General features: G+C 44.6%; 1 protein-coding gene and 1 pseudogene across 1 annotated transcript in view; one reads left to right on the forward strand and one right to left on the reverse strand.

Moving 5' to 3' along the window:
• MSN (moesin) overlaps positions 1–13,526 on the reverse strand; it is an 89,951-nt gene extending 76,425 nt beyond the window's left edge. The window contains exon 1 of the mRNA XM_059679543.1: positions 13,305–13,526. Coding sequence (XP_059535526.1) covers positions 13,305–13,316 — 12 coding nt within the window. The 5' untranslated portion in view covers positions 13,317–13,526. The remainder of the gene's footprint in view (positions 1–13,304) is intronic.
• Positions 9,979–10,128, forward strand: LOC132225301 (U2 spliceosomal RNA; annotated as a pseudogene).
• Positions 13,527–23,035: the final 9,509 nt, after the last annotated feature.

The following is a 23,035-nucleotide window of genomic DNA, read 5'->3' on the forward strand; positions in this document are numbered from 1 at the left end:
TTGAGCATCTGCCCCCTGGTGGTCAGTGCACGTCATAGCTACCAGTCATTCTGTAGTCCGGTCAATTTGCATACTATGCTTTTATATATAGATAGATATGAAATTAATAAAGATTATTTATATATATATATATATATATATATATATATATATATATATATATATATATATATTTTAAACTCAGCTCTTCCAACCTAGGGCTAAACAGTTTAGGACTAGGGATGGGAGGCAGAGGGCCTTTGGATCAAGCCCACTCAGAAAAGGCAAGTGAGAAGCCTAGGTGTACAAAAGGCATACACAAAGAACTTACCAACTAAAAGGCTTTACGTACTCCAAAGGCATAGTTTCTGTTGCTAAGAGCTTCTGCCCCACCCCGCCCTGTCCCACACTCTGAACTTTTTCAGGCCGAGCAAAATTACTCCTAGGCTATCAGAGATCTAGGTAAGAAGCCAGAGTGGAGTGACCAAGCAGGGTTAAGACGGCAAGGAAAAATAAGAAATTGGGGTAGCCCAGCCGGTGTATCTCAGTGGTTGAGGGTGAACTTATGAACTGGGAGGTCATAGTTTGATTCCCAGACTCAGGGTTGCAGTAGGAGGTGTGCGGGAGGCAGCCAGATCAATGATTCTCTCTCATCATTGATGTTTCTATCTCTCTCTTCCCCTCCCTTCCTCTCTGAAATCAATATAAATATGTTTTAAAAATATAAAGCAGGGTAAAGAAATCACTCATTCCAAAGCTTGCCCATCTTACTCTCTCTTCTCCCACTCATCCCTCAGCCCCATCAGAATCTCACCTCCTGCTCTAAACAGGCCCTAAACAAGGAGAAAAGTTTGCAGGTGACACTATATAAACTTGAGGAAAGCATTCCCTGTACCAAAGGAGAACAGAGGACTAGTTGAGATGGCAAAGGGCATTTGAGGGGGGAGAAAATAGCCAAATAAGGCATACTTAACTGGTAAGAAATCATCAGGAAAGGTTCCAGAAGCTGACGTAGCTGGGAGGAAGCCTTTAGTCATTGGCTTCCTCTGGCAAATGGCCTAAGGCCAGGAGACAAACTCCCAACCTTAGGAAAAGGCCCAGGCTATGGCACAGAGAAAGGTAACTAGGCTAGATTTTTCCCAGGCCAACTATATGCCCTGCTGGAACAGCTCTCCAAGTACCAGCGGAGAGATGCAGTGTAACCCTGAAGCAAAACGGCAAATTCTCACCAAGCATATGTATGGCCCAGGTGCCAAGAGAAGTAAAGCACCTAGAGAAGGGGGCTTTACTCTACTATGGGTACATATTTCTGATACTGTTTATATTTTCATGTAGAGAAAAAAATAAAAGGCAAAGAGGTTAAGTGACTTTTGTTCTCAGCAAGGAAACTGCTATGAGTTTGTCAGTCTCCCAGGAGTATCTACAAGGAGGTCTGGAGAGGAATGTAGCTCACTTAAAACCCTTGAAGATAGCGAAGATTGTACAACTTAGCTACTGACACCCAAATTGGCTGTTACCTTGACCCCCACCCTCCAACTCCATACCACAAATTAGTCAACCCCAGTTAAAGATTACAACAGGTAAAAGCCTCTGGCTGTACTTCATCTAAACTTCAGGCTGAGATTTCTGAAAAAAGGATTGGGGGGTTGGGGAGATTAGACCATGATAGTGAGGTCAGGAATCTTATCTAAACACACTTCACCAGAGAAAAATGAGCCTTAATCCTTCCCAGGTATCTAAGGGAGGTCAGGACTAAGGAGAATGAAATGCTGACAAAGCCTAATAGACATGCCTTGCTCCCCCTCCCAGGCCCTGGACCCCGTGACCTCCCAAATATATATCCAGGAAAGGATTCCTCAGGATTATACTTTGTTTTGTATCACCAAATGCCCACATCTCAACTTTTCTTTCATTAGGCCCTGATTGATAGAAATCCTAGCCATACAACTTATCTATCAAATTCCCAAAGTAGAAAAGTCATCGGGGATGAAAAGAAACTTCAATCTTCAAAGTCACCAATCACAGGAGCTACCTGACAAAACATTACTATAAAGCAAGCACAGTGGTAGGTCACCATACCAGTGGCCTAGAAGCTATCTCAACACTTACCTTATGCCACAAGAAGCCCATTGAAAAGGGCATCAAATCTAATTCTGTCATCAGGCACAGCCAACAAACTGTGCCTTGAAAGTAACCCAAGTTTAATGTCCAGATGCTATAGATAGGCCCTAGCCAGAAAATGCTATACTTCTTAACCTATCACAATCACACACTAAGAAATCCTCCCCTCATTTCCATCCTATCCCAAATACCTATCTCACAGCAAAGACATTAGGAGAACTGAAAGCTGTTTTTAAGTTGTGGACCTAGAGAGTAATCACTAAGCTCTATTCCAGCGGTTCTCAACCTGTGGGTCGCGACCCCTTTGGGGGTTGAACGACCCTTTCACAGGGGTTGCCTAAGACCATCAGAAAACACATATATAATTACATATTGTTTTTGTGATTAATCACTATGTTTTAATTATGTTCAATTTGTAACAATGAAATTGGGGGTCACCACAACATGAGGAACTGTATTAAAGGGTCGCGGCATTAGGAAGGTTGAGAACCACTGCGTCTATTCCTTGGTTTAGCTCACATGGGAACATGAAGGAAGAAGTCTCTCACATACCTACTGGGGCAACAAAGATAACAAAATTTGTTTTATTTAACTCGTCCAATTGTGGGAAACCCAAGGTACAGATAGTCTCCCCCCACAAAACCCTTCAGAAGATTTGCCAGTTGAGACAGGATTGTTCATTCCACCTGACCCCAGCACCAGTAATCTGGTCTATGCTCACGTGTACTCTGTGGTTCCCTTGAAACAATCAGCACCACAAGCCTTCCTTTATTTCTGACAAACTCACTTTCAAGAGAGCACTGGCCTAGGACCACCTGGTTTATGCCCACACACCAAAATCACATCACTCTCCCACCCAGAATGGCCACTGCCCACAAGTGTACACATAGTTCAAGGTCCTGTTCCTGTCCCAGCAAACCCCCTTCTTCTCAAAATCTCTAGAAAATGACATTTAATGTGTATAGATTTTTCAAACTGTTTTTAAGTGAGTGAGCCCTAATATCCAATTAAATAGGGGATCTCCAAAGGCAGCACTGTATCCTCCATTCATTTATCCATACTCCTTATAGTAAATAGTACCTAGTAACCACTCAATAAATGGTGAGAATGCAGCTGCCTGCCTTCTTTTTTACCCATCCTACATAGGAAAGTGTTGGGCATATAGAAGTTTCATAAATAATTATCATAGCTAACATTTGCATAGCACTTATTAGATGCTAGGCACAGTTCTAAGCACTTTACATGAATTGCCTCACTTAATCCTTGCAACAAGCCTGGGATAGGTACTATTATCTTCACTTTATAGTTGAGGAAAATGAGGCACAGAAGTTAAGTAACTTGCTCAAGGCTACACACCTAGTTAGTCAGAGCTTAGATTTGAGCCCAAGCAATCTGGTTCCAGAGTTTGTGCTTTTCACCACTACTTTATGCTCCCTTTCTATAAAGGCCTGAAAAAAAAACATTTTTGGCTAGCTACCTGCCCAAAGCTTAGTCTATAACACCTAAAGGTGACTAGTGAGGGTTGAGCCAGGAAACTGCAGTCTGTACTCAAATGGTTGCTACAGCAGCAAATATTGTCACCAAAGTGGAAAGGAAAGTACCATAAAATCCTCCTCACCCAAGAACAGCTCAAGCTGGAGTACTGAGTGAGAATACAGAGGTCAGAGCTCAAAATTTTAAATAGCAGAGAGAAAGCGGGGAATTTGGGTGAGGGGCAGGAAGGAAGAGAAAAAAAGTCATTCTGAGGCCCCAGAAGAACTGAGTCACCTACTGACTAAAACCTGCTGCAGCAGAAGCTATTTAGGGGAACTCCATTGCAATCATCTTGTTAAAATAATCACCACAGAGCCAATTCTGTGGAAGTCTTTGTCCCCTGGGTGAAAAGAATCATTCTTCCAAAAGAGGTAAATCTAGTCAGAGACCACTGATTTGGGAATCAGAAAAGCCAACTTCTCCTACCCAAACTATTACTAATTTTATGTGATCTCAAGCAAGCTGGGTGGCCCCCTTAGATAGGAATATGGAAAATAAACAACTGAACACTATAAAGACTCTTAGGACAGTGATACCCTGTCTCAAGCAGGAAACTGTGGTTAGTCTCTTCTCCTTACCTCCCTTCAGTGCACATATCCACCTTCCACCACCCTGCATAGTCAAAGCAGAACACTTACCTTCTGGCAAGTGCTATGAAGAGTCCCAACAGCATAGTTGGAGCCTGAACCATCCTATATAATAAAAGCCTAATATGCTAAGTGTCAGGTCATCCATTCAACCAATCAAATCATAATATGCTAATGATATGCTAAGGCCACTCAACCGCTCACTATGACGTGCACTGACCACCAGGGAGCAGACACTCCGACTGGTAGGTTAGCTTGCTGGTGGGGTCTGGCTGATCGGGACTGAGCAAGACGGGCTGGACATGCTCTGGAGCCCTCCTACGGTCCCTCCTAGACTGGCCAACCTCCAGTATCCCTCCCTGGCCCCGATCGTGCACCAGTGGGGTCCCTCAGCTTGACCTGCACCCTCTTGCAATCTGGGCTGAGGGTGAGTGCATGAATTTCGTGCACTGAGCCTCTAGTTTCCATATAAAGTAACCTGAGGTCAGTTCTACACACTCAGAAGAACTTGTTCTTCTCTTCCCAAGACCATAATACCACTATAGTCAAGTCACCCTCAGCACAGAGGAAGAAACATTGAGCACCCTGCAAGGAGTGCCATGCATTCAAAGTTCCTCTCCTATACCACGTGTCAGACAAGTTGGATTTTAGTCCCAGCCCTATTACCAGTTTAATCAAATCACTTCTCTTTTCTGGGCTTTGGTGTCCCCATCTAAAACAAAGGTTGAACTAAAATTTTGAATACCAGTTCAGTTGCTCTGTGGTTCAAAACACTCCTGTGAGAAACCTAGAGTATCCAGAACAATGGCTAAAAGGAAGCTTAAGGCTAAGAACCATATGATTTCACTCATATGTGGGATTTAAAACTGAAACCCATAGACACATAAAACAGTATGGTGGTTACCAGAGGGAAGGTGATGCGAGGGGGGGGGGGTCTAGTAAAGGGTAAAAGGGTCAAATATATGGTGACAGAATATTTGACTTTGGGTGGTGGGCACACAATGCAATATACGTATCATGTATTATAGAAATGTATATTTGAAACCTATATAATGTTATTAACCAATGTCACCCTGACAAGTTTAATAAAAAATAAAAGAAAGCTTAAGAGTGAGAAAGATCTTGGTCATCCTAAGTACAGATGCATTTGAAATGCTGTACCCCAGAAAAGCTAGCCCTCAGCTCACTGGTGGTAGATACCTCAGGAGGTCGATTTATGCCCACCAGCTTATTAATGTCTAACAATATATATAGCTACCACATTCAGGAGGTTAAAAGGAAATTTGAAATATAACTTAGTAGTTTCCTGACCTGTCAGCAGAACTACCAGTGATCTATGCTACCTACAGGCATAAGAAGAAAAGGAGGGAAACGCATTAAGTTTTCAGTATTTGTCTGAGGCTCTTCAGTCAATGCACAGCCTTCATAGTATTAGCTCATTGGTTTCTTTCTTGTTCCTCAGTGTTCTTGTCAGAACTACTAATGAAATAAACCAACTCTCTAGCTAGAAACTCTCCATCCTGAACTCAGTACCCAGGAAGAAACAGCATTCTGGAAGTGTAAGGGGACAAGAACATATATTTTAGCAAGTGCTGTTCAACTATGTATTGCCAGCATACACGGCCTGGTACATAGAAGACACTCAAATTTTGAGGAAAGAATGTCTCAAGCACATAGTACTGAAAGGGTCCCTGGAGTGTATCTATTACTAGTACAGTTCCCTCATGATAAGCTGGAGAGACTAAGAGCCTAAAGCAGGGACTTGTTTAAAGGACCACTTATTTGGATCTATTTACTGAAGACAGGGAAGAAGTTCTTCTTACATAGAAAAAAAAGAAAAATTATCAGGTCAGTATTACTTGCCATTTCTTAATACCCACCTTCAAAATCAATGGAGTCCTGAGCTAATCCTCCAAGTATCACGAATAAAAACCTGGTATTAAAGTTTTTCAGCTCTAGGATAAAGGACTTAAATATATGACAGGAAACCATAAAAATACTAGAAGAATCCAAAGGCAACAAAATCTCAGACATATGCCGAAGCAATTTCTTCACCGATAGAGATCCTAGGGCATGGGAAACTAAAGAGAAAATAAACAAATAGGATTACATCAAAATAAAAAGTTTCTGCACAGCAAAAGAAACCATCAACAATACAACAAGAAAGCCCACTACATGGGAGAACATATTTGCCAATGCTATCACTGATAAGGGTTTAACCTCCAACATTTATAGGGAACTCATACAACTCAACAAAAGGAAGATAAACAATCCAATCAAAAAATGGGCAAAGGACCTAAATAGACACCTTTTAAAAGAGGACATTCAGAAAGCCAAGAGACATATGAAAACATGCTCAAAGTCGCTAATAATCCGAGAGATGCAAATCAAAACAACAATGAGGTACCATCTCACACCTGTCAGAATGGCTATCATCAACAAATCAACAAAAGACAAGTGCTGGAGAGGATGTGGAGAAAAAGGAACACTTGTGCACTGCTGGTGGCAATGCAGACTGGTGCAGCCACTATGGAAGACAGTATGGAGTTTCCTCAAAAACTAAAAATGGAACTCCCATTTGACCCTGTGATCCCACTTCTAGGAATATATCCCAAGAAACCAGAAACACCAATCAGAAAGGATATATGTTCATAGCAGCACAATTCACCATAGCTAAGATCTGGAAATAGCCTAAGTGCCCATTTGTAGATGAATGGATTAGAAAACTGTGGTACATCTACACGATGGAATATTATGCTGCTGTAAAAAAGAAGGAACTCTTACCATTTGCAACAGCATGGATGGAACTGGAGAGCATTATGCTAAGTGAAATAAGCCAGTCAATGAAGGAAAAATACCACATGATCTCACTCATTTATGGATAATAAAGACCATTATAAACTTATGAACAAAAATAGATACAGAGGCAGAGCTGCCTCGAACAGACTGTCAAACTACAGCAGGAAGGCTGGGGAGGGGCGGGTAAGAGATCAACCTAAGGACTTGTATGCATGCATATAAGCATAACCAATGGACATAAGACACTGGGGGGTAGGGGAGGCCAGGGGATTGTCAAGGGCGGGGGGGGGGGGGGAAAGGAGACATATGTAATACTCTTTGTAATACTTTAAGCAATAAAAAAAAGTAAAAAAAAATAAAGTTTTTCAGCTCTATCAAGCATGAAGTGGGAGGAGGGATGAACAGCAAATCCAGTCAATCATGACAAGAGCACCTCTTTCACTTGACCAATAGATTTCCCCAAAAGAGACCACCCTTTATTCTGGGTTTGTTTTTTTTTTTGCCTATGGGTACACAACAGTAGGGTGGAGTAGCAGGGAGAAAAGACTGTGAGTTGCGAAAGACATACATGATAAACTCAGTTCTATCTTTGAAATATCAGAAACAGACTGTTCTAAACCAGTAATGATGCCAATTTTCAGTAACTCTAGTCATGAAATGCCCAACCCTAGTAGTGTTGGTATACCAGATCTCCCCTCTGGAGACCTTAAGGCTAGAAATTCCAGTGAGGGGGACTCTCAGGAAAATACCAAGGGATCTGAACACACTGTTACCAAGCAACACTATTAGAACAGAAATCAGAATATATGTAGCCGGTCATCTTATCTCATCTCATCCAGAGAAAATTGCATTTGGAGTCAGGGATATAGACCAGATGACCTCTAAATGTTCCTTCCAACTCAGTCTCCTGAGAAGAGGAAGAGAGATAATAGTAAGGACACCCACAAGCCCAGCCAGAGTGGCTCAGTTGGTTGAACATTATCCTGTGCACCAGAGGGGGTTGTGGGTTGAATCCTGATCACGGATACTTACAGAAGGCAACTGATTTCTCTCTCCCTCCCTCTCCCTCCCTCCCTCTCCTCCCCCTCCCTCCCTCCCTCCCCCTCCCTCTCCTTTCCTCCCTCCCCCTCCCTCCCTCTCCCTAAGCATATCCTTGGGTGAGGATTAAAAAAGAACATGCTATTAAAACAAGCTATTGTTAGGCAGCTAGAGAATAATGGAAAGTTAGCATACTAATAGTCACCCACTCATAGGCTCTTCCCCTCTCCAAGCCTAACATGAAAGAGTATAGACTATTTGGTGCCTTCAAGGGTCCCCTAAAGGCTCTCCTACCCCAACATCCCCTCTGTGCCCAGAAGGCTATTCAAGAAGAAGCCTAAAGGAAATCTCTAAGATGGTCCCCACTCTGTCTCTATCACCTATGTTTTCACAAAGGGCTTAGTAAACTGGAAAACCAAAGAAGTGGATAGATGCAGGATCCAAAAAGTCACCCTTCTCTCACATAACCTCCATTCCTGATCTGTTGCCCAGCCCTAAAGTCTGCAGGCAAGGCTAGTTCAAGGGTTAAAAGACTGATATTTTTTCCTCCTATTCACCAAGTACCACTTTAGTGCCACTCGAGTGGCTCAAGCAATGCTAGGAATGGCAGGAGAATAAACAGTCCACACAGCCCCTGTTAAAGTTTAGCTGAATGCAGACCCAGAAGCCTTCAAATACTTCAAGGAGCTGGGCTTTATGTCTGCTGACATGGATGGTCCTATCAATGAACACTTGATTACCTTTCCCCTGACCTTTTTAGCTAGCGTTAAAAAACCAGCAAACTGAAGTTTTACCAAGACTGACCCTCTAAAGAAGAGGAAGAGAGAGAAAAGTAAGAACTTTTCTCTTAAAACCAGCTATTGTTATAGACAGCTAGAGAATAATGGAGAGTTAACAGACTACTGGTAAAAACTACCTCTGCCACTCACTCCCAGAGCAATCTTCCCCTCTCCAAGCCTAACATAAGAGAGTATAGATTAGTCGGTCCTGGCTTTGCTATCTGGCATGCTGCATCATTCTAGCTTAGCCCCTCCCTATCTGAAGGTCTCAGTTTACCCATCTACACAATGAGAAGAATTGGACTTGACAGTTGTAAATAACCTTTTCCACTCTAGCAAACCAAAAATTCAAGAACACCTTGAAAATTCAAAACTCTTTTTAGAGAATCCAAGAATATCCCAAAGACTTTGTGATCTAAAAACAGCCCTGGCTTGTTTGGCTCAATGGATTGAGCATTGGCCTGTGGACTGAAGGGTCCTGGGTTCAATTCCGGTCAAGGGCACATGCCTGGTTGGTTGTGGGCTCGATCCCCAGTAGGGAGAGTACAGGAGGCATCTGGTCAATGATTCTCTCTCACCATTGATGTTTCTATCTCTCCCTCTCCTTTCTTCTCTGAAATTAATAAAAACATATTCTTAAAAAAAAGACTGTGATCTAAAAACAGTTAATGGGTAGGAAGAGAGAAAAAGGGTTGGTTGTTTGTTTTTGGTTTGGTTTTGTGTTTTGTTTGGGGTTTGGTTTTTTTGCACCTTTCTTATCCTCACCAGAAAGTGTTGAGAGCACTTTAAGTTTTCCATTCTGGCTACTAAAGCAGACCCAGGAAACTGGCAACTAAAAGCAGAATCCAAGAATTGGCAGGGAGAGGGTGCAGAGGGGCATGTTTTAACAGATTTAAGGGAGGCTGGGCTGACTGTAGGAGACAGTTGGCTGCAAAACTTAAACCAACCCTGGACAGACTGTAGACATGGTTCATATGAATGAATGGATTTGATTTTTCCACTATCCTTCCCTATCTGTCATACTCCAGAAATAGCCTAAAGTATTTGGGTGAGGGGCAAGAAGGAAGAGAAGGAGACCACTGCAACTAATGAAGAAGGAGCTGAGAACAGGAGAATTTTCTACCTTCATTAAAGCCATTAGTATCACTTCTCAAACTTTTGGCTAAGATCAAGTGTAGGTATCTGTTCTTGTCAGTTTAACATTAAAGCTACTAGCTGGTACAGAGAACTAGGGTGTGCCCCTGGACACCTCAACATTGAGATGAGGAATGAGAAAACAGGAGGCACCTTCTGATGCCCCCAACTCTCACCAGGAGACCACACAAATGCCAACATTGGTTACTTTGCCCAAATTATTCACTCTGTTTTATCTGAGGACCAGGAAGGCCTGAAAAAAGGTGGCAATTTTCTTTGGGAAAGAGAGGGGACTCAACTTCAAGAACCTAATCATTGAGTCAGAATAGAGGGTCAATGTGATGAGCATCACAAAGCCTGGACCCCAAGGTAGGTTCTTTTCTGTAGACCTAAGTAACCTCATTAGTTGAGAGAGATAGAAATGATAGATAGATAGATAGATAGATAGATAGATAGATAGATAGATAGATAGATAGTTGCTGAGATCCCTTTCAAGTTAAGAGTCTATGGTCTTAACAGGCATGATATAGTTGTTTTTCCTAGAAGTTGACCATTCCTTGAGCAAAACAGTATGGAAAATTATCCAAATCATCCAGTCCATCAAAATTCAGACCTCTCCTTCTAACCTGATTCAAGTTTTAGTCAATCTGCATAAAAATACTTTCAGTATTCAGGTATATTCAGTACTCTAATCTTGACCTCAAACAGCTCCTATTCATCCTTCTCCACACCCAGGAAAAGGATAACCATGCCATTTTCTTTGCCACTTTTGACTAAGGATGGAATGGTTAAAGGCCACTTTGAGACAATTTCTAGACCCATCAAATTGTGTTTAAATGTAAGATATTTCAGAATTAAAAATGAGAAATGTCCCTAGCTGTTTTGGCTCAGTTGGATAGAGCATCAGCCTGCGGACTGAAGGGTCCCAGGTTCGATTCCAGTCAAGGGCAGGTGCTGGGGTTGCAGGGTTGATCCCCAGTAGGGGATGTACAGGAGACAGCTGATCTATGAGAAATGCCTCTAGAGAAGAAAGGTTAATGGGACAATCTATTCTCAGAGATCCACCCACCTATTTAGGCAAAACCACACCTTAAAAGGAGTCAAGGAGTCAACCACAGAGAGATAAACCTAAGGAGTAGCTCCTAGAAGGTTCTTTATAATCCTGTCTTGGCAGAGACAGTGGTATATTTTCCCCTCTCTTTTCAAAACCATTCTTTCACTTTGTGTGTGGTGGGGAGGGCAAGTGTGAAAAAGCCCGATGTCATAAAACCACAAGCAATTTAAGAGAGAGAGATAGCAGAACTGTGGTAGGCAATTAGACAGACATGATCAGAGCAAGGATGGTGGGCTAGGTACATTAAATTACCAGAGTGAAGAGCCCTGGATGCTTAGCAACAGGCAACTGTAGAGTGGGACCTCATCCCCAGGGTGACCTTTCCTCCCCTAGCATATCACTGGTCATTAGGTTTGGACTCCCTGACCTTTCCTCCCTAGAGATAACATCTAGGCCTCAGTTGTATTTCATCTCCAGGCCCAGAAAAGCAATAAACCAGCCAAGGCTGACCTCAGGACCTGCCCTGGTACCCACCAATCAATCAGCGGAGACCTAAATCCTGAAAGGACACACCTGGAAAACTGCTGAATATTCTATTGAAATCTTCCCCTGGGACCTCCCCTAAAATCTCTATCCTTAACCCCCCTCCTCACCCCCCCCCCATCCTGTGTGGGGTGTGGGATGTGGGATGGAGGACCTAGTAGCTCTCTCTCTGGGGAGCACAACCACACCTTTGCCTTTGCCTTTGCCTTCCCCCTCCCCATCCCCCAGGTGCATCGCCTTTACCTTCCTCACTTCTAAGCTCCAAGGGCCCTTCCTTTGCCTCTATAACTTGTTTCCTAAGCCTATGTCTTCTATGAATTACTTCTTCTACCTCTGTGATTTTATAAATAAATGGTCTCATAGTTTGAGTCTTGACTCTGAATACTTTCTTAGCCAGAACTCAAGTACTGAGGAGGTTGCTGAAACCAGGTCTGCTCAGACCCCCCTGGTCTAACACCTGGTGCCATTCCTGCTGCCACCAACAGAACCACATACTTGTTGAAAACTTAGTGTTTTTGAAGGACGGGGTTTAGTAAGGGCAAGAATGACTTGGCAGTAAGTCTGGAATACAGCAACGTGGCAACCAAAGCTCAGCACACACCAAAGAGCTATGCTCCCCCCAGCCCCTCTCATCCAGAGACCCTCAGCCATTCTCAAGGCTACTAGTCACTATCTCAGCTCTACAAAGATCAGGCAGTCCTAGGGAGAGGGTTCCAGGAGAACTGCATAGCCTAGGCCAGCCCAACAAGCTGCTCAGCCTAAGGGACTCAAACTAGGGTGGTCACCAGGCCTTCCTGGGCAAGGGAAGGGCCCCAGCAGCCATTTGTCATGACTTGCACAAAAGCAAGCAGGGCTCATTATTCAGGCACACTCCTCATCTGCCCCTCCCTCCTGGGCATCCGGCCCCCTTAGGCCCCACTCCCAAGAGGCTTCAGTTCTTCTCATAATAGCCAGTGGGGTGGAGACCAGATCCTAGAAGCTACCACCACTCTAGAAAGGTGTGACCCCACAGGAGGGAATCTACACAGAACAGTCCAGAGGGGAAAGGAAGAGATAGAGAGCCATTAAATAATGGGAAGGGCAGGGATTTGGCGAGGAGGAAGAAAGCAGTCTTCTCCCCTAGGAATAGGGCAGACCTCCAGCCCTCAGACTGGTGCCGAGTGATGTGTTATGACTACTGCGTAAAAGCAAGCAGCCTCCGAGAGTTCCTCCACAACTCTATCCCCCCCTACTAGTGGGAAACAGCTGAGGCTGCCTGGGAGTCTATGGGAAAGATGAGTCCCGGTGTGGGGATCCACCCTTAACATCTCCCTCCTCCTTGCTTCTCGGTTCCCGGGGCCCCTCCTAGACAGTGGCAGCCTCGCCCAGAAGGTCCAATTCCTGGACTGGGGGACATGTTCTCTGCACCAGTCTTCTTCCCCACTCCCACGGCCTGTCAGGGACAAAAGGAGAACTTGAGCCCCCAGGAAGCATCCCAGACGCAGGGAACTGGAGTCTGAAAAACAGGCCAGCCCCGCCCAGTCCACGCTTCTAGTCCGGGACCACCTCACCCCCCACCCCCACACGAGGGCGCGACATACTAGGTCTCCACTCCCACCCCTCCCCACCCAAGGCCTTGGTTGAGGGCGCGGCATCCCAAGCGGGCGGGGGGCTGGCCAACCCCCCAAGCCATCATCTAGGGGCTACAAAGGTCAGCTAGACCCTCTGGGGCCAGCAGCGCCCACCCCCTGCACTCACCGTCTTGGGCATGGTGACGGCAAAGGCGGCGGAGTTGGCAAAGTTTGCTGGGAGCTGTCGGGCAGCGTTGAACACGCAGTACACAGGGCTCGGACTCCGGGGACTGGGGACTCGGATTGGGTCCCTCGCTAGCCTCGGGGCAACTGCTCGGCTTCCTGCTAACGGGCCACGACTTCACAAACCCCACCCAGGAAAGAGCCGCCCCCGTCGTGCCGCCCGCTCCTTTATGTGACCGGGCTTCCGTGCTGCTCCCCGCCCTCTAGCCCGCCTCCCTGCCGGCCGCCGGCCTGGCCCCGCCCAGCCCAACGCCCTAGCGGGCCACACAGACCACTGGGAGGCCAGACTGGGCTTGGGCTTCCCAAGGGGGGTGCCCATCCCCCACCCAGCTCCACCCTGCTCCTCTCCTACCCCCTTCTCAACCCTTAGCCTCACGTTTTCGTATTGGAGACATCCAAAGGAGGTCCCAACACTGGGCGGCACCCTGGCAGAGATTTCAGCAGCCCCTGACTGCAACTTTCCACTGGTGGTGATCTCACTACCTATCAAAATTACTTGTTCCCTTTCTAGACAGCTCTGACTTCGAAATTTCTTCCTGTGTGCATCTGAACTCCTTTTCTCTGTGTCCTCTGCCTGCAGATCTTACATCTGCTCCCTGGGGCCACACAAATTTCCTTCTGTCCCTAACAACTCTTCAGAGATCTGAAAAACCCATGTCTCTCTGAAAGATTTTTCTCCTGGCTAAACTGCCTCAGCTCCTCCAACAGTTCATCCATTCTCTTCTGTAGGACTCTATATCCCTTTTTCCCATCATATTTCCTCCTCATCCTTGCTCAATCCTCATTTTATTCAGAATTGGGATTCTCCCAATATCTGTCCTCTACTACTTCCTTTCCTTCAAATCCCAGTCTTCACCTTCTTCAAATCAATATCCTGATCCTTTAGCCTGTCCCCCAACACATTTACCTATTTACATGATTCACTTTCTGTTAAGGCTATAATTCCCCAAGGTTAGAGGCACTCCTAGTTCACTCCCTTGAGATGTATCTGCCAGCACCCTCTCTACTTGTCAAGATCACAGAATCCCAGGACAGCAGTTTCAGACTGTAGCAGTTAACTGGTTGTCTGAGGTTTAGTTTGAAAGTGACTGGCCATGGTCCTTTTTTCTGCTATCCACTGGCAAATGTTCTGAGTATCCTTCGTGAAGTAGAGCACTACATACCTCAAGGATGATGAGTCAACTTGAGGCAATGGAAAGGATATTTGAGAGGTGTGGTCAGGACACCTGGCTTCTAGTCATAGCTTTGACATTAAATGACTGTATAGCCTTAGTCAACTCCCTTCACTTCTCTGGGCTTGAGTTTCCCCTTCAAGCCCAGAGAGGAAAGGGCTAGACTCCTGGGTTTCCAAGGTCCTTTCCCACTCTGACAGTATAAAATTATGAGAAAGGGAATAGAGTCCCTAGGAAAAACAGATGAGCTTAGCAGGGTTGCTTAAAGACTTGCCTTTCATTTGCACTCAGCAATCAGTAGTCCTATTCCCTGCTTCTCTGATCCCCAGTGTCCATGAGTCAATGTGCCTCAGTTTCTCTCCTGGATGTCAAGATTCATTGATATGTGCTACATTCCATTTCCTTGAGCTGAGCAGTTGACTTGAGGAAGAGCAGCACTCTTCAGAAAGCCTCAATAACAGGGGTAGCAATGGCAGCCAATCACATTCTTTAGCATTACCATGGCCCTTTTCTCCCAGAAGTTCAAAGAACTCACTGATTCCCTCATTTTCTCCTAGAGCCCACAAGGGCCTGGAACTATGCTAAGTGCCTAAAGGGTGAGGGGAAGTTGATTAAAGACTCCAACTTTCATTATCCATTCTGGAAAGTGGAAACCCCCTGTGTGTCATTCCCCATGTCCCATGACAACCCCCCCAATGAAAGAGAGAGAGAGAGAGAGAGAGAGAGAGAGAGAGAGAGGGAGAGAGAGAGAGATGGTTAAGGAGTGCCAAGCAGCTGAACACACTACTGAAAGGAGAAGGGTCACTAGAACTCAATTGGGTGATAGGAGGTCAGATGGTGGGGAAGCTAATGAAGTTGATGGAAAGAGGGACTGAGAGAGAAGGATGGGTTTAGCCCTCTGGGGAGGAAAAGGGTAGGATTGGAAGAAAATCATAGACTATCAAAGATTGTTTAGTCCAGCCTCCATTAAGGTCAAGGGAACTGAAGATCAGAAACAGGAAAGGATTTACCAATGTGGAGAATGGATTCAGGGAGTAATAGAGAATACAAAGAGTTCAGTGAAGCTATTGAAATAATACAAACAAAAAATTTTGAAGGCTAGAATCAGGGAAGTAGTGCCTCCCCCTCTCACTTCACCAGACAGAAGCTAGTTATGGTGATTATGGTCAAGTAGCTGGATATTGCTTGAAGGTTAGACTTGAAACACTCTGGCTAGGAGGGATCCATCTCAGAACATAGGCATCTAGGGGTTTGTTCTCTTGTTTTCCAAGATGGCCAGGGGAACACACCTTTGTTTCCTACCTCTTTTTTTAAAACACTTCATGCCTATATGGCCAGAACCTCTGATCTCTACCCACCTCACTGCTTACCATGATCTCATGTGAAGTGAGAGTTAGCTCAATCTTCCTAGGACCACAGTAATCCCTACAATTAGATTTAGATATGATGAGATATATGACTGTGTTTGTAGAGACAAAACATGGGATTAAGGGCTAAATACCCCACATATGTCTGTTACCCTCGGTGAGGGAAGTAAGAGGTATGAAGACACTTGAGTTTTCAGAAGAGCTGAATTTAGAATGGTCAAGGGGCAACAGACAAATATTTTTCAAGCAGTAAAGCTAGATGAGGGCCAGTATGAGCAGATAGTGGTACAGAGACATTCTGGAGCTGGATTCCAAGGAAGCTGGGGGCATCTAAATCAGGGATTAGGAAATGCAAAAGGAGAAGATTTTACATAAATTTTAGGGGCAGGCATGGGGTCCAGGTAAAAAAGCTCAGAATTCCTAGGGGGCTGAGACTTTCCTGGAGCTGCAGCAAGTTTGAGTGTCAAAGTCAAAGGAATACCAAGCAGGAAATGCATAAGGCTGATTTATGTGAAAGCCTATGTCAAACTCAAGAGAGAAATTGGATTGAACTTATAATCCTCCAACCCAAAACTTAAGTTCACTACAATAAAGAAGTTTCTGCTTTCTAAATGGCATTCCTCCTTCAGAGGACCCAATAGTTAAGAAGAGGCAATACCTGAGAGATATTGGGTAGGAAACAGTTCTGAATCCCAGAGATATTTTGGATAAAGAAGCACCTGCCCCCAAACCATTGGACGGTAACAATTTTTTAAATCATATTTTAATTTTCAATTACAGTTGCCATACAATATTATATTAGTTTCAGGTGTACACCCCAGTGATTAGACATTATATAACTTATGAAGCAATCAAGAGAGAAACATCCATGTGAGAGACAAACATCTATGTGAGAGACAAACATCAGTTAGTTGCTTTCCATACATGCCCTGACTAGGGGCTGAACACACAATCCAGAGATGTCCATTGAACAGGAATCAAACTGGAAACATTTTGGTGCATGGGAGGATGCTCAACCAATGAGCCATGCCGGCTGAGCGTTGATATTTTTTTAAGAGAGTTGAAAGGAAGGGAAGGGGGGGGAGAGAGAAAAAAAATCGATGGGAGAGAGACACATCAACTGGTTGCCTCCTGCATGTGCCCCCACCAGGGCCAGGAATCAAACTTACAGTTATGTGCCCTGGATGGAGAATTGAACTTTAAACCCTTCAGTGTGCTGCCCTAGCCGGTTTGGCTCAGTAGATAGAGCATCAGCCTGCGGATAGAAGGGTTCCGGGTTCGATTCTGGTCAAGGGCACATGCCTGGGTTGTGAGTGCGATCCCCGGTAAGAGGCATGCAGGACACAACCAATTGATGAGTCTCTCTCATCATTGATGTTTCTATCTCTCTCTCCCTCTCCCTTCCTCTCTGAAATCAATAAAGATATACATTTTTAAAAATAAAATAAACCCTTCAGTGTGCAGAGCAACACTCTAACCACTGAGCTACACTTCTCAGTGCCCAATTTGTACTTCTTAATCCCTTCACCTTGTTCATCTAACCCCCTCCTCCCTCCCATCTGGCAACCAACAAAATGTTCTCTGTATCTATGAGTCTGTTTCTGTTCTACTTGTTCATTTATTTTATTTTTTAGATTTAATTGTTGATAGATATGTATTTATTACCATTTTATTGTTCATATGTTTGATCCTTTTTCTCTTTTCTTTTTAAAAAATCTTTCCCCTTTATTGAGTTTTAGAAAGAGAGGATGGAAGAGAGATAGAGGGATAGAAACATCAGTGAAAGAAACATCATCCATAGGCTGCCTCCTGCATGCCCCCAACTGGGGATGGAATCTGCAACCCAGGCATGTACCCTGACTGGGAACTAGTGACCTCCTGGTTCATGGGTTGACAACCATTGCGCCACACCAGCCAGACTTTTCTTCTTTTTAAAAAAGACACTTTAACAGTCCAGGTAATACTGGTTTGGTGGGGGTGAACTACTTTCTATTTTTCTTGTCTGGGAAGCTCTTTATCTGTCCTTCGATTCTAAATGATAGCTTTTCTGGGTATAGGAATCTTGGTTGTAGGTCCCTGCTTTTCATCACTTTGAATATTTCTTGCCAATCTCTTCTGGCCTACAAAGTTTCTGCTGAAAAATCAGCTGACAGTCTTATGGGTGCTCCCTTGTAGGTAACTAACTGCTTTACTTTTGCTGATTTTAAGATTCTCTCTTTCTTTAACCTTTTGCATTTTAATTAGGTGTCTTGGTGTGAGCCTCTTTGGGATCATCTTGTTTGAGACTCTCTGAACTTCCTGGACTTGTATGTCTGTTTCCTTCACCAGGATAGGAAAGTTTTCAGACATTATTTTTTTAAATAGGTTTTCTTTTTGTTTTGTTTTGTTTCATTAATCATCACCCAAGAATATTTTTCCCTTGATTTTTAGGGACAGTGGAAGAAAGAGGGAAAGACAGAGAGAAACATCAATGTGAGAGAAATACATCTATTGGTTGCCTCCTGCATGAGCCTTGACCAGGGCCCAGGCTGAGGAGGAGTCTGCAACCAAGGTATACATGCCCTTGACCAGAATCAAATGCAGGACCCTTTGGTCCACAGGCTGATGCTCTATCCACTGAGCCAAACCAGATAGGGCTTAAAATAGGTTTTCAATTTCTTGCTCTTTCCCTTTTCCTTCCAGCACCCCCATGATGTGAATGTTGGTATACTTGAAGTTGTCTCAGAGGCTCCTTACACTATCCTCATTTTTTGAATTCTTATTTCTTTCTGTGGTTCTTATTGGGTGTTCTTGCTTCCTTATATTCCAAATCGCTGATTTGATTCTTGGCTTCATCTGCTCTACTGTTGATTCCCTGTTAATTATTCTTCATTTCAGTTACTATATCTTTCATTTATGACTGGTCCATTTCTATGCTGTTGAAATTCTCACTATATATCCAGTATTTACTTCTTTATCTAAAGTTTAGTTCTTTCATTTGGGATATGTATCTCTGTCTTCTCATTTTGGCAGCCTCCCTGGGTTTTTTTCTATGTATTAGATAGAGTTTCTATGTTTCTTGGTTTGGTAGAGTGGCCTAATGTAGTAGGTGTCCTGTAGGATCCAGTGGCACAGCCTCCCCTTTCACCCAAGCTGGGCACTCCAGGTGCACCACCCTCTCTGTGGGATGTGTACAACCTCCTGTTATAGTTGAGCCTTGATTGCTGTTGACACATCAATGGGAGAGATTTATTCCCAGGCTGTTTGGCTGCAAGGACTGACTATGACCACTAATCACCATGATGGATCAGCTGTGCAGGGGATGACTTATTTCAGCAGGACTCTAGTGCCCATTCACTCCATCCCTTGAATATGTCACTTTTGGAGGACCTTGGGTGGTGCTACAATGTGGTCTAAAGCTGTCCACCAGGTGCAATGACTCTGGAGCCTCCTGGGAGGTGCAAACCAAGGTCAGCTACCACCTGTGTTCTGCCCAGGGTCACCTGGCATTAGCTACAAAGTGATCTTCAGATGCCTTCTACTTGGGCTGGGCTTAGAGGTGTCCAGGAAAGGCCAAGCTGTGAACCATGGCTAGCTGCCACTGGTGCCAGGCCTGGAACAACTTAGTGAGAGGTACAGGACATGCCAAGGTCAGATGCTGCTTGTTTGAGAGATTTTAGAAAAGTCTGAAGCATGAGACAGCACAGGCCATGCATATGGAAAAACCTCTGGAAACATCTTGAGTGGTCCCAAAAGTTGGTGGGCTAGGGTCTCAGGAAATCACCAAGGTGGGTCAAACAGTGATAGCCAGGTTGATGGAGACTCAGGAATGGTTATGTGGGGAAGGGAACAATGGCCTCTGCCAGCACTTCTTTCTGGGAGAAAGCTGCCCCTTCAGCTCTTGTCCTGATGCCAGACACTTAAGTTTCTCCCGGTGTGTCCCTGGTGCCTTTTGAGCTGCTTCCTCAGTGCTGGAACTCAGAGGGAGTGAGGCTGAGTATGTCTGTGCTGGGACCTTTAAGAGGAACTACCTGTGACTCTAGCAGCATCCATTTCCTTCAGCCTCAATCCACACTGGTTTTTACAGCCAGAAGTTATGGGAACTTCTCTTTCCAGAACTGGAACTCTGGGCTTGGGGTCCTGGTGTGGGGCTGGATCCTTTGCTCCTCAGGGGAGACCGCCTGGATGGTAACAGTTGATAGTTTATCACTCAAACTTTCTGAGGGCTTCTATTCATTTCCATCACTATTGGAAAGCCCTACTTTACATCTAAATTAGACCTCTTCTGCTTCACTCAGTACAATTGCTTTTAAATGATGCTTGGGGAGGAATTAACTAAGCTTCTGATGTTATTCTTCTTCATTCTCAGAAGAGAAATGTGGTGAGAGAGGAGAACAAACATTAGCTCTGAGGCCTTCTCTCTCTCTTCCTTCCCCCAGGTCAGTAACCCAAGCACTAGGCTAACTGTTGCCTTTTCACAAACAAGAGAACAGGCAGAAGAATACATCACTTTCTCCCTCAGGCAAAGAGGTCTTCTTGGTATAACCCTCAGCAGTAGGGAAATCTTGATTTTAATCATCTTCAATCTTCCATCCATTTCTTGGAAATAAAAGCTAATTTGAATGAAAGAGCAAAAGATACAACAGCATCTATCATGTGCTGAGCACTGATGAGGCCATTTAAAATTTTAACAAGAATATTTAGAGGTGTAAATGAGGAAATTGAGGCTCTGAGGAGTAAAGTGACTTATCCAAAAGTCACATGGTTTGTTGATGTTGGGGCAGGGATTTGGACCTGTGACCAGCAACCCGAAAAAGGAGATGCATTTTTAAGATTCATACCACCCTTGCACCTCAATGGTCAGACTAGACAGCTCGAGATAGCAGGTAGCTAATAATAAACAGCACTGATACAGCAATGTCAAGTACCTGGGAATATTTATTATTAATCATACTAATGGGCCACTGTGAGAGGAAAGAGTTTCTCTCTGACTTTTCCTCTAATAGGGCTGGAAGGTTTTCAAGAGCTTCTCCCAGCCAGCCAATATCAATTCAATTTGAGCCAGTGTCCTTTTGCAACATGAAATTAGCCCTGCAGAGAAGGTCCCCAGTTTCCCAGTAGAGTCACTAGCCCCCAGCCCTGCCCCCTGTGACCAGTGACCAGAGACCACTCATATGTCTGCCTGTGGGGTGCAGAGAAAGAACAGCCCCCTCAAACTATATGGCCCTTCCATGAATGTCTCACAGTTCAAACTTGATGCACCTAGAAGAAACTATCCATCTTCCACCCACCCATGCCTCCATCAGTGACCAGGTGCCTGGTTCTATGTGAGGTTCTGCAAGGGGTGCTCACCCTCTCCCCCCCCCCCCAAGAGCTCTCCTTCCCAGTGGCTCTGTCTGCTCGTTGTTTTGCTGTTAACACCGTCCTTTGTGTGAACCATGTCATCATCTTTAACTCTCCCCTGACTCCTGCCAGATGGTCATCAAGCCCTGCTCTCTGTCTATTTGTCCTCACAGCTTCTCTCCCTCCCACTTCCACTGCCAGTGCCCTCCGTCAGCCCTCACCAACTCTCCCTGGTTTCCTGCCTTCAGGCTGTCCCATGTGGCCATCCTCCACACAGGCACCATAGTGAACTTCAAAAATGCAGCCTTCACCTGTGCTCAGTCATCAGGTGACCCTTTCCACCCAACACACACACTTAATCTTTGCAGCCTGTTCTCCCGCAGCTCCTCAGCACAGCCCTTCCCCTTTGAACCAGACTTGTCTCCCCACATGCACACAGCACAGTGTGCTCACTTTTGTCTCTGCATGAAGTCCTCCCTTGATCTCTCCTGCTGTCCTTGTGCTTTCATCCTCCCACAAGCTCCAGTAGTGCCAGAGATCCACAGTGCTCATCTGGCATCCCTTCCATTCCTGATTTGTCTTGTCAACTGCTGCTTTTTTTTTTTTTTTGGCCATTCCAGGCTGGCTGTAGTTGTTCCCACAGAGGGATCACACTTTTGTTCCACTCAGAAGGAGCCCAGCACACTTCCAAGCATATTTTTGGAGTTCAAGACAGATTGCTTAGATAGACCAGAAGATATGTCATTCTCATGCCCTGTCTGAAGGTCTATCTACTTGTATTTTGTCCAGATTCTCTAAGGGCCCAAGTTCCCCCTTTATACTGCCTCAATTTCTTCTGTTAGGAGTTAAAACCAACAAATGAAACAGAGCCTCCTACTCCTATATTCTTATTTCTTCTCCCCCCAGTGTCTTCCTGGGCCCAGATGAGCCTCTTTGACTATATGTTTTCTGTATGCTCCCATGCCTGCCTGTTTATGTGTCCATTTGCATATATATGTGTGCATGGGCCTAATGTTTATTTCTAAGATATTGATATATAGATTCATCAACCTAAAACAATTTTTCACATTTCTTAACTCCTAATCTCTGACCAGAAAATATTAGAACATTCTTTTATCTAAGAAATGAAGGTCTCAAATATTTCCAAGTATATTTTGAGAGCCCTTCCATTCCTTCCCACTTCTCAAAGACACTTTGCTTATGTTCAACAAAGCCATATGTGAACTTATAAGTGAGAACCCATGTGCGGATTTGTTTCAATGGGGAAAATTCATGGCCTTCTACCAGTACTATGTGCCCCTAAGTACTAGCCACATAATATGTTCCTGCACCTCACCAGTGGCTCCAGAGGATTGCTAATGGGTAGTATAATGACTTGGGAGAAAGAGGAGCCATTCTCCGCTTTTCCTTATCCACATATTACTCCCAAACCCCTCATAGTCAATTTTTCCAAGGCTTTGGGTTTAGGGCCAAGAGGGCTAGCTCAACTTTCCTCAGGTAAACATCAGGAGATGAGGGAGAAATGTGCTGCCAGATGACTAGATCCAAAGATATCTAGCCAATTTTTCTGAGTGTCAAAATGTTTGAGAGAAGAAAGAGAGCCCAATGTTTAATTCATAACAACACCCAATCATAGACCTGGCTAGGTGGCTCAGTTGATTGGAGCATCGTCCCATACCTCAAAAGGTTGTGGGTTCAATCCCCGGTCAGGGTGTATATGGGAGGTAACTGATTGATGTTTCTCTCTCACATCAATCTCTCTCTCTCTCTCTCTCTCTCTCTCTCTCTCTCTCCTCTCTCTCTCTCTCTCTCTC

Source organism: Myotis daubentonii, chromosome X (genome assembly GCF_963259705.1).
Source record: "Myotis daubentonii chromosome X, mMyoDau2.1, whole genome shotgun sequence".
Taxonomy (NCBI): Eukaryota; Metazoa; Chordata; class Mammalia; order Chiroptera; family Vespertilionidae; genus Myotis; species Myotis daubentonii.